General features: G+C 48.2%; 1 protein-coding gene across 2 annotated transcripts in view; it reads right to left on the bottom strand.

Moving 5' to 3' along the window:
• Nucleotides 1-8,489: 8,489 nt before the first annotated feature.
• The window catches only part of WDR26 (WD repeat domain 26), a 36,460-nt gene continuing 32,475 nt past the window's right edge, over nucleotides 8,490-12,474 (bottom strand). For both annotated transcript variants that reach the window (XM_029934925.1, XM_029934924.1), the window contains exons 13-14: nucleotides 11,466-11,651; nucleotides 8,490-9,221 (exon numbers count right to left, since the gene is read on the bottom strand). In XM_029934925.1, coding sequence (XP_029790785.1) covers nucleotides 9,196-9,221; nucleotides 11,466-11,651 — 212 coding nt within the window. In that variant the 3' untranslated portion in view covers nucleotides 8,490-9,195. The remainder of the gene's footprint in view (nucleotides 9,222-11,465; nucleotides 11,652-12,474) is intronic.

Here is a 12,474-nt window from a genome sequence, read left to right as displayed (position 1 = left end):
TTGGTGTCCTGATGCCACGCTTTGAAGTGCTGCCCGAGTGCCACTGCAGAAGCCGAGGATAACCTGGTGTGTGGAGTCAGCAGTGACGGGTGCGGAGGGCAGGTGTCCTGCCGGCCTCCTGGGCCCCGACAGGCCCGCCCTGCGGCGTTTGTATCTGCCAGCAAAGGGCCAAGAAGCTGTGACTGGGAAGGTACCTTTCTTACCTTTTCCTTTCGAGACACCTGCCTGTTTGAGAAGAAAGTTGGGTCTCTGCCCTCCCCCCTCCTCTCCTGTGGCTCCTGGTGTTCCCTCAGGCCCTTAGATCCCAGAGACAACGTGTCAGCCCAGGAAGCTCGCAGGTGCTAGGGGCTGGGACCTGTGACCGGAGTGGTTTCCTTTCTCCCTCAAGCCTTCCAGGAGCCCAGCGGGAGCACGTGCTCTTACTTCTGACACGCTCACTGTGGTTACAACTGTATAGCGCCTGTCCTGTGTGGCTGGTATGTGGCAGGGCCGGGGGTGGCCAGCGTGGGTGTGTATTTTTAGGGGGTCCTCCCCAAGGGATGGTGAGGGGCAAGCACCGGCCTTCAAAGCTGTGGGCGACATGCTAAGGTCCATGTGCTGTGCTTTCCCTGGAGGGGACCTGTGTCGCTGCTGCTAGAGGTGACCTCAGAGCCCCGAGGTTGCCCGAGGCCACTCCTTCCCTGTCTGGTGGTGAAGGCAGGATCCTTGGGCCCCCACTGAGTGCCGAGGAAGCCTGGATGCATTTGGGCCCCAGGGATCTCTAGGGTACAGAGCACATGTGCAACCTTGTGCTCCCCGCTCCTGCACAGGACACAGTGCCTTGCACTCAGTGGCAGCGAATGACTGAACCAATGACTTCCAGCAGGAAGCCCCGACGGAGCAGCACCAGCCCAGACCTGCTGTCTGTTTGAGGCTGGATTGGAGGCCATGAGACCCGAAGCAGGGCTGGCAGAGTGTCCTGGGAGGACTGTGACTGTCCCCAAATGTGAGTAATGCTGTCCTGGTTGTGCAGGAACCGGCAGCAAGCTGGAGGAGGGTCTGAAGCCCTGCGGGTGCCGCCTAGGTGCCAGCCACCTCCCATGAGCACTTTGGACCAAGGGTTCGCTGTGTGGCTAACAAAGATGGACATGTTCCTGAGAGGTGATGCTCCATAAGGTTCTTCGGCTTCTGTGGTGGAGAGTTCTAGTTTTCAGTGGTGCCTTCTTTGAAAATTCAGAAGGTGGTAAGTAGTCAACTTGTTTTTGGTTAAATCTGTATTCATTTTGGTTGGTCCTGACGCATGCGAATTCCCAAATGAGGGTCACCCAAACCGGAAGGGTGGCGGGAACTGTGGCCATCCTGTCCAGACTGCGGGGGTTTTGGGAGTATCTCGGCCCCAAGTCAGCTGCTCCTTCACTTCCTTGACAAAGGCTGCTTCCCTGGGAGTTCCCCTGGGACTCCAGGTCCCAGTCCTCCGGGGCCCCTGGCGGGACGTGACCTCGGCCCCCAGGCAAGCCCCTCCTGTTTTCACTGAAATCTATAATCTATCAGTGACAGTGTGACACAGAGTCAAGGAGGACAAGGAACAGATCCCGTTTGACAGCCGATCCCACGTTTATTTTGCAGACTGGATGCACGCTGGCTGAGTGCTGTGCCGGCGGGCCCTCCGTCCTCTGTCAGGACAACTCGAGTCGCCGCATGGGAACATCCTTTTGAAGACAGTGACGGAATGGTTAATGTTATTTGGTGATTTTGTATCTTATCATCTACAGTAATTGGTTATGGGTACTCTTGTTCTATCCATAATCTCCCTCCCCGCACTGTTCTGGAAGTCAGATGGTTTTGAATAGGAGACATCATTACATCGGTGCTATTTTATCCACATTGCTGTAAGAGAACGGTTCTGAAAACACACACACGCACACACGGCCACAGTACCAATACCTTACATAAACTAAGGGTGTCTTGGTCCAAAGTACCCGGTTGGTGCTCACGTCCCTCATTGACTCACAAGTGTTTCTCTTGGTTTGTTCGTGCTAGGATGGAGCCAAACCAGATGTACATATTTCCTTTGGTTAATGTCTCCTCCGCAAGGTTCCCTCTCGTTTCCTGGCAATCTGTACAAGTGGCCGGGTCATCTGATGCAGGTCAGGTCAGCTCAGGTCGTATGTTGTGCAGAAGCTCTGATATTTTGGATTTCACTGACTGCATCGTCTGTGCTGACTTTTCAGTCCGTCTTCAAGCAGTTGGCTGGGTGGCTCTGTGCACGCCCCATGTTACGAAGCCGAGCGTCCGACACCATTAGCAGTGCCTGCAGGTCAGGGAACGCAAAGTAGCTTGTCTGAATTACCACACGTCAAGTGATTGGATTAAGTCAGGTCTCAGGACTCCGGAGCCCATGATTTTAACCGCTACTCTATAGATTCACACACTCTGAAGATGCGAAAACTGGCTTTCCTTTATAAAACCTCCTGTGTCTGTTGTATTGACCGCTTTACTTACGTAGAGAGAAGTCTGGATAGAATTTGAGAGTCATTTTCTTTTCTGAGTGCGCAGTCAGCCAGAACCAGTGGGCCCTTCAATTTTCACCGACCTTTGACAAGTTGGAACTGTTTTTAGACCAAGGGAATTTGTATTTGGTGATGCTTAAGCACTGCACTCAGAGGTGCCCAGCTTGGAGGCCCCATGCCTGCAGACCAGTTCATTTGAGTCCAGTTCATTTGTAAACCGGGCACTAGAATCGGTGCCCCATGAAGCAGCCGGAGAACAAATGAGAAAGCACAGGAGGCATCGGATGGCAGCCTGGGCTAGTGTACGCTGCGTGGGAACCTCCCTCCATGGCCAGACAGATGCGTGGTGCTGCGGCTGGTCCCTATCTGTACCAGCAGTTGAGCACCAGCTCAACAAATTGTGCTTGCAAATGTGACTTGCAGTCTGGAAGCAGAGTGGTTCATGTGGGCCCAGACTTGGAAGGAAGCATAGGCTATGGCATCACAGGGAGATTCGAACCCTGGACCCACCACCTGTTAGCTGTGTTAGTCTCGCGAGGCCGGGCTAGAGCACCCGCACGGAGGGATGCTCTTGGTCACAGGGACTAAGTAATGTGCACACCACGCAGGCCCAGCACCTGACAGACATCCCAAGTACCTGCACGGGCACCAGGAGGGAGAGAGCAGGCGTACTTGCTCGTGGGTCCTTTCTGGATAAGGAGATGGAGGCTTACTGGAATGTTCTCTGCATGCAACCCCACGAGTGGGGACAAAGCTCACTGAAACACACCCGCCTGCCTGGGAAAGGCTCAGGCACGTTCACTTAAAGTCTATTTTCCTTGATGAACTGTAACTTTAAGAGCCAGAAGACAGGGTGCCCCGGAGGCTCAGATGGTTAAGTGGCCAACTCTTTGATTTCTTCTCATGATGCGCTGATGGTGTGGAGCCTGCTTGGGATTCTCCCTCTCTCTGTCCCTCCTCCACTCATGCATGCTCTCTTTCAAAATACATAAAACTTAAAAAAACAATACAACTTCTACTCTTGGATTTGCAAAGGCTGGAAAATTCTTTATGCCTAGGCTCTGGCATGAGAGCTTACATGTAAATGAAGTTTTGAGTTTTCAAATCCACGAAGTAGTGTCCTACAAGGAAAACACATAGACTCCCCACCCTCCCCTCCCCCCACACTGCCCAGCTCTGGAGGCCACTGGCCCCCCATTAGCTGCCTGCCTGGGGCCGACCTGTCCCAGGTGAACGTCCTTCTGTGCAGGACGCTGCCACTGGCACGAAGCCCTTACGGCTCTTTCCCTTTCTTCGTAAGCACCTGATGCTGTGGGTTTGTACACGCTGGATGATTTCTCTATGGAGGCGTTTACATTCTCTAAAGAAGTGTGGAATTGGGGCGCCTGGGTAGCTCGGTCGGTTAAGCGTCCAGCTTCGGCTCAGGTCATGATCTCACGGTTCATGAGTTCGAGCCCCACGTCAGGCTCTGTGCTGACAGCTCAGAGCCTGGAGCCTGTTTCAGATTCTGTGTCTCCCTCTCTGTCTGACCCTCCCCTGCTCGCACTGTCTCTGTCTCTCAAAAATAAATAAAACCCATAAAAAAATTAAAAAAAAAAGTGTGGAATTATTCGTTAGGAAATAAATTTTAATTTCAAACTGGAAGCACACTTCCTGTACTCATCAACATATCTAATTCCTAATGCAGATTTTCAGATGCAGTAATATTTTTGAACACAATGGAGCAGGCATGGGATTCCTTTAAAATGCAAGTACTCCTTAATGACTGGGGTGCCTGGGTTCCATCGGTTGAGCATCTGACTTCGGTTCAGGTCATATCTCACGGTTTGTGGGTTCGAGCCCTGCTGTCTGTGCTGATAGCTCAGAGCCTGGAGCCTGCCTCTGATTCTGTGTTTCCCTCTCTCTCTGGCCCTCCCTTTATCACACTCTCTCAAAAGCAATAAAACATTAAAAAAATTAAAATATAATAAAATACAAGTATTCCTTAATTTTTTTCCTAAACTATTCCACCCACGATCGCACAACAGCCCTTTAATAAACAAGACATCTAAGGGATGCCTGGGGGGCTCAGTCCATTGCATGTCCAACTTTGGCAATTTCAGCTCAGGTCATAATCTTGTGGTTCGTGAGTTCAAACCCCATGTCAGTGCTGAGCCCGCTCTGTATTCTGTTTCCCTTCTCCCTGCCCCTCTCCTGCTTGCACTTTCTCAAAATTAAACACTGAAAGAAACCTCCAGGGAAAAAACGAAGTCAAATTCAGCAAATCCACTGTTTTAGGTTAAAAGTCATACTATTAAAAAAGAAAAGTCATACTATTTAAGCATTCAGATTAGTGGATATTAGGAGATTTAACACGGCAACAAGGTCTTATTCATTCTGTTTATTGGACTGAAAGGGAATACAAACGACTGGTTAGGTGCTACGCACTGACATGGAAAAGGTGTATTAAAAAAACAAAATCCCAGTAAAGCAAATCAAAGTTAATGTAGTATCAATTGAACAAAACTTTAAAGACATTTAATATACTACACATTTAGAAAATAAAAGTTAACAAAGGGTGTCTTGTAAATAATTAGTAGAACAAGTGAAAATAAATATCCGAGACCTGAAGTTTTTTTATGCTTTAATGAAATTATAAAGCAAAGATTTTTAAACTACGAAATATAATCTGAGAGGCAGTTAAAAAAAAAAAACCAGAAAACAAAAAACAGAACCCCCCCAAACTTAAGAGCACAGTCCTTGGAAACACTGAATCAGTCCATAGCAATAGTTATTACACACCGACAGCTCTAAGTGTTAACTAGTTCCACCACAATGCCGTGTAAATCTGGACAATTTAGGTATCTTGAGATCAACACTTCAGTTCTTTTCCCGATCTCTACAGCTTGGTTTGTAAGTACGTACATGCTTTTGTGGATCTATTCCCCTCACCACACACGTTTTCAAGGAGCCAATGACCTTTTTTCCATCTGTGCCTAAAAATGTTACAATTCGGTTTTAGCACATTGACCCTGATAATGCAAATGTTTAAGTATGGGGACATGTCTCAATCTTATAAAAATATACCAGCATTAACCAGACCTCAAGTTCAGAGAGGGCAATTCCCATGTGCACCGGACTCTGTGAAATTGACACAGGAACCCAGAAAGCTGTTTCTAGGGCTTTTTATGAATTCAGTATGCTCTCTTCCACACAGACACACAACACGCACACGCACGCGTTTTCATACTATTCGTTTCATTCCATCCAGCCTATCTGGATTAAGTAGACAGGGGACAGGCTTGTACAGATTGTTTCTGCAACTAGAGGGCAGCTACCATAACAACAGCTCACCGACACTGAAAATTTCGGTTCAGTTCACCCTGTTTTTACAAAGTGTCTAAGTGTTAATAAACGCAAATTCACCTCTTCATTCAAAGTGAGCAGTTTATATTAAATCAGGTATGGTTTTGAAAACCCAAGTGATCTTTTGGAGAGTAAGGCCGAAAGAGAGTTGAAGTCTAAATGAGAAATTAAAATTAAAGCCAGGTATGTTTACGTTTTAGAGATGGGACAAAAAGGATATTAAGAAAAATGTCTTCTTTCCTCCCCATTCAAAAGCTGCCATTCTTCTGCTGTGAAAGAGCGTGACAGGGAGATTTGCCCTCTCAAGAGATGTGCGAGACATTAACCACCGTGAGCGGAGGTGATAGGTCAGCTCTTGTGTGCAGGAAACAACACCCTAAAAAAGAAAATTTCAAGGTGGGGAGGGGTGGGGAAGAAGGGTTTTCTATTAATGCCACGGAGCCCCACTAAGAATGAAAAATTCGTCTTCCTACGAGCGTGATTTCAGGCAAATATTGACAGAAAGTTGCGATTTTTTTCCCCCTTTCAACTAGGCAGGTGACGTTAATCATTTAGTTCGTATTTAAAGTTAGGGAATCCCTTTTCGCTCTGCCACCCACAGTCACGGGCCCATCTGAAGGGACGCTGGCCAGTACACTCTCCTGTTTAAACGACTTACCTGGTTTAAACACAGCACGTGTACCTGGCTTAGAAGAGCAGCGAGAATGCAGAGGGTGGGAACACTAACGGTACAAACCCCATGCCCGCCCCCGCCTAACCTCTCCATCGCCACCCCCACCCGCCCCGGCCATCCTCAAACCCAATACTGTACTATTGCTAACCGACTGTTTTGGAGGCAAAAGACATTTACTTTCATACTTGCTCTAGCCCTTCATCAACAAACAGCAACAAAACATTTTTAAGCACATGGAAATGAGCCTACTAACCTGATTTTTGGAGCCCAAACTCTCCACTCTATTTTTGATCTACGTGCAAAAAGTATTGGTACTTTTCAGTTTCTACGTTAGCATGTCGCACCGGCTTGGCGGTCCCCTTGCTCTCGAGCCTACGCAGAGACTAGAGCCCTGTCGGAGCTGGTCACTTCATAGCTACGGGTCACCCCGCCCTGCCGCCCTCTGGGACCCTCGAGGCAGATGCAGGGCACGGCACGTGCGTGTGCGGGCTCACAGCCCCGGAGACCTCGGCACCGTCGTTCCTCTGTGTTCTCTGGCAAGTGGGCCATCCGCTTATTCTGTTCTTTTAGAATGTTTCTCAACTATGTGGAGGCAGCTGGGTAAGGCGAGGGCCGAACCCCACTATCGGCCGCCCACCTCGGGGGTGCGTCTAACCTGTCAGCAGCCGTGGGGTTTCCATGCCCATGTTTCGTTAGATGCTGCTGTGGAGACGGGCGTGCGGTAACTACCCGCCTCGGGGCAGAGGACGTGACTGGATTTAACTCAACTGCGGTAAAGAGAAGGTGCCACTGAATTATGTACAGTTACCAATGAAGATTTTTATTCAAGCGTAAAGTAAGAAGTAATTTTAGTTAAGAAAAATGAAGTACCAGGTAAACTGTAACAGATGGTTATCGTAACTTAGAAGTATCAAAACAGGAATTCTTGATTCTCTAAGTGGAGGTTTCTGCAAAATGCAGCTTCAAGAAATCTTTGACATACCAGTTGGATAAAATGGCCTGCTGACCATGGTCTTGTTGCTATGAGCTTTTGGGAGAATCCATGCTATTTTAAGGCCAATTGTGGTTTTCTTTCATCTCCCCTGATGCCCCGGCCCCTATGGGACAGTCCCCGACACCCAAGCCCTTCCTTGCTCTGCTCTGTGGATCCCGGGCCCCAGAGGCCCTTGTCCTCACCAGAACCTCATCTCGGGGGCACTGCCACTCCTCCCCCCACCATAATAGCCACGGCCCCTCTGACCCTCGGTGGGACCAGGGAGGGGGTTTCAAAGGAGACCAAGTACACTGCGCCCGGCTGTGGTGGGATTTAAAAGCACAATGTGAACATCGGGCTTTTGGCCTCTTTTAACTGTGAAATTCTCAAGATTAAAAGTGCTTTTCCACAGAGGAAACCCTTCCTTGAGCTACCAGGGGAAGGGGAGGCAAAGACTACGCACAGCACCAGTTTGGAATGAGGTTCATATGGCAAGATCGGAGAAACTGAGGAGTGTCCCTCTGTAGGTCAAAACGTTAAGGGCAATTCAGATACAGGACCCTGAGGTTTTAAACCCAGTTTCGGTCTGTGGCCTGCGGAGTCTTCTAACACCCTCTGTCCTACTACGAACTTCCCCAGTGGTCATGCCTGCCTTCCACTTGTGCTGGACCCCCGTAAGAACAGCCTCCCAAGCCAGGAACAGCTCGGATCGTGCTCTGCAGAAAGCCTACGCTGACTCACTACCGATCTCTCCTGTTGGTATAGGTTTAAAACTCTTTCCTTTTGAATCTTGGATTTCTTCGACATCAGGTACTGATGTTCCTTCGGGGTGGGGGATGGAAAGGGGCAAACCTTCAAGGGATTACTCTGGATTTCCTGTGTCACGTCCTTCCAAGCTCTGTTTCTGACAAAGTCTCATGTGGGATTCCAGAAGAGCACTGCATATCTAAGTCATAGAGGAAACTCTTTTAAGCTGGTTTAGATTCCAAATGTATACAAATGAAGTCACTTTAATCCTATAAATACTTCTTAATTTATTTTTAAAAAATTGTGCTGTTAACCCTTTTACGGGGCAACAAGCTATGTGAAAAGTACAAAACTTTTTGTCAAATGTCATATTGAGAGTGCTTTTGACATAGTTCACTGGTTTGTCATCTGGACCAGTATCTACTGCACAACGGGCAACGGCTAGAATCCATGAACCAAGCTGCAAAGATCTCAAGCTAAATAAGGCGGAAAGATCTGGAGAAACAAAAGGAGGAAACTCTTTCCTATCCAATGTGTACTCTTCAGACTAATGCACTCCTTCTATCAAGCCTTCTAAACTGTTAAATAAAGTTTTTCCAAACAAGCATTTAAACTTCATTACACAGAAGAGCAACAAGAATGGTGTCCCACCAGACAAAAGGCAGGAGGGAAAACAATATATATACGGAGTTCGGTGGGTAAGCCTGAATGTAGCACAGTCCTTCACGACCGATGGGGGCGATTCGACATGGCGTCCAACAGCGTTCTAACGACGTGCTTCATCTCAACTGGTTACTATGAAGCAAGGTGTAAATGTTTGGCCCCAATCGGGCTTCAGAAATGGTTCTTTTTTTTCATGACGAGCATGTCTGTCCAGCTATCAATCATGTTTGTTTGCACCAAATCCCAAGCCATTAAAATACGACTAATTTTAAGTTAAACGGAAGCCGTCTGCTCCACACTCGCCATCAACTATCCATGCTACTGCATTCCTCTGAAGGGGGACAAGATGAAACGTGTTTGGGGGGAGGGAGGGGGAGAGGGGAGGGGAAGAAAAAAGTTACCAGTTAGTAAGTTTCAATACTGACATCGTGACATTACAACACATACTCCCACTGAAAAATAGTCACACCAAGGCACATACTCGACATTTCCAGCATAATCATTAAAACAAGTGTCCGTCTCATGTCTCAGCCTATACGGGACTGTCTAAATTCACTGTTTGGGACTCTGGAGAGCCCCAGTGAGCAATCACGCTATACTCTCATGGCCTTGTGACTAGGGCCTGGCTTCGCTCGTCTCGAGTTTTACAGTTGTCAGCCTCCCCTCTCTGGCTGTAGGTCTGCCAGCTTTGCGGACAGAGTTCACATTCCACACCACACACCCACTTGGAGCGCACAACTCCACAGTTACTGCTGGTGTGTTCCCAGCACTGTACCACCACCACTGCCAACAACCGGAGAATGTTTCCATCCTGCATGGGCACACATCTGCACACACCAGCCCCCAGCCCGTCTACCTGCAGAGTCTGTGGCTTTGCCTGCTCAGGATGCTTCATACAAATGGAATCACACTAAGCAGTCTTTTGTGTCGTGCATGCTGCAGCATGTATCATAGCCAGACCCTGTTCCATTTCCTACCTTCCTCAAAAAATACAGCATGGAGCTCCACCATTATGACAATTATAATAGTATCTAAAAGTGTCATAGGTTTTGGCTGTCACTTTCTTCAGCCTCACTTTCAAAATTTCTATTCCAAACAGGTGTTAATTAATAAAAAAAAAAATTTTCTTCGAGTGGGGGAAGAACCAGAAGAGAGCTTTGTAGGTGGCCTACAGCCACATGTCCGGTTATATGTCTGGAAGTGGTTTTCCTGTTTTACGGCTCTATTGATGTTGCTAAAACCCGAGGCAGACTTGCTGGCCTGGACCAGATCCCACAGCAGCGCCACGTTTGGTACGTCTGCATCAACTAAACCCAGGGAGTGGCATAGCAGCTCTTCACTGTGATAGAGCCAGAAGCTCATGGGTGTTCTAAAATAAATCCACTTAGAAGGTCAATCTGATAGTACAGACCAAAGACTCTTCTACTTCTTCAAATCTTATTTGAAGAGAGAACTTCCAAATGACTAGTGAGGTTAGAAACGCACAATCTGTGATGCACTTATGCAACATCTGTTAGGGCCCTGCCCAGAAACCGAAGGAGGCAGAGGCTGCGTCCTCGGGGCTTTCCCAGAGGAAGTGGGTCGGCCGTGCAGGGACGCACAGACCAATGGCCCTTTGGGCCTTGAACTGCTGACAGTAGTTTGCAAACTTCACCCCTGCGTCTTCAGTCTCCTTACTCTCATCTGACAGCAGCTGGCTGCCTTTCTCACTTGAATATTTAGGTGGGACACGCTGAGCACAAATCTCTCCGTTTTCTAGGTAAGGGACTTCTTCTAAGCAAACAAAATAGTTCACCTGCTCCGTTTGAGAGCAGAGCAGCGTAAAATTTCTCATCATGTCTTCCCTCCAGAGACAACGTCTTGCTCAATGGAGCCTCATCTTTCACGGTTTGCTTCCTCGCTCTGGGCCTGCTTCATTGCCAAGCATCCCAAGGTGGTGGGAAAACTCTTTTGGATTTGGGACTCAAAGGCCGGCAGCACTCGAGTGAGGCTCGCCCCAATTCCATCTACAGCCCTCCTGAACTGAGGGTAAACAGTCTCCCGGAGGGCCAAGAGGGTTCACGCAAGCCCGCACATTCACGACCGGGCCGGCAGGCCTGGCTGGCCCTGAGGTCTGGGGGAAATTCAGTTTCCTTCCCTCTTCTCTGCACAGGGGCTGGGGTGCTGCATGGTTCTATACGGGTTTAGTTTTAAGCATAAAATCTATAATCACTACCATTCTAAAGTGGTTCAAATTTTGTATACTGGCTCGTTTGTATGGGTATAAAAGTATAAAATGCTTCCTGCATTGAGAAGCCAGATTTTCCATAGATTGTTGAACTGACCACACCCAGTGGATCTGAAGGAGGTGGCACATTCCAGATTATTCTCCCCACTGTCATCCCACACACGTACACACACACACACAAACCCCTGTGTCTCACATACTTACTCTCCTTCTGTGGAAGAAGAGAGTATAAAGCCTCTAAATGAGGGAGAACATAAATCATGTCCCACACTAAAAGTCCCGCAACTGTAGCCATTGGGGCAACATTTTCACCGGAAGAGAGTGCGGGCTGCCACACACTGGGGTTACCTTCAATATTCTGGTGGTCTATAAAAGGTGCTGGTCCCCATATTCTAACAGTGCCGTCATCGGAGGCGCTGGCCATCATGGATGGGATCTGTGGGTTCCAGCTCACACAGTTGACTGTGCGCGTGTGCCCTGTCAGCTCCGCGATGGGCAGTTCACTACGTTTGTGCCAGATGTAAACCTTGTGATCTGAATGAACAGCAATATAAAGAAAAGTTAGGCAGTTGTCCTACTGATCTTCAATTTATCATTTGTTACACACAGAACATGTGATGTGATTATCAGGACTTAAAATGAGATGTGACATGAGCAGTTCAGTAAATTAGCTACTCTAAAAAAGCCATTTTATTGATATTGTTTTTTTAAAATTCTAATGTTTATTTTTAAGAGAGCAAATGTGAGAGAGCGAGCATGAGCAGGGGAGGGGCAGAGAGAGAGGGAGACACAGAATGGAAAGCAGGCTCCAGGCTCTGAGCTGTCAGCACTGAGCCCGATGCGGTGCTTGAACCCACAAACTGTGAGATCATGTCCTGAGCTGAAGTTGGATGCTTAACCGATCCAGCCACCCAGGCGCCCCAAAAACCATTATAATAAAATATACATTTTCTCTTTAAAGGTGACTGATTAGCTCTCAAGTCATCACAAAATCGACAATATTCTATAAGACCTGAGGAACAGTTCACAGTCCAGATCTCCTGATGTCAACAAATCTAGGGCAGACAATAAATGCTGGAGAAACTGGAGAGGACAGAAAAGCAATGTGTCCAAATTCAGAAACAGCAATGATGCGGGTGACAGCAGACCCCTCACAGGGTATTTAGCACACACTAGGTCCTGTCTCCCCCCACCCCCACACTTGGTGCTGCTGTGCTCACGCCCTTCCTGGGCTCAGGGATGGTCGGGGTTCTGAAGCTATGATGACCCAATGCCCAGCCACCCACTACCTCTGGCCAGCCCCATCGCCGAGGACATGTATTCTGCCTCTGGCGATGCTTCAGCTCTACAGGAGGGA

Source organism: Suricata suricatta, chromosome 3, assembly GCF_006229205.1.
Source record: "Suricata suricatta isolate VVHF042 chromosome 3, meerkat_22Aug2017_6uvM2_HiC, whole genome shotgun sequence".
Classification (NCBI taxonomy): domain Eukaryota; kingdom Metazoa; phylum Chordata; class Mammalia; order Carnivora; family Herpestidae; genus Suricata; species Suricata suricatta.
Note: the sequence above shows the minus strand (reverse complement) of the source record. Positions and strands in the feature narration are given on the sequence as shown.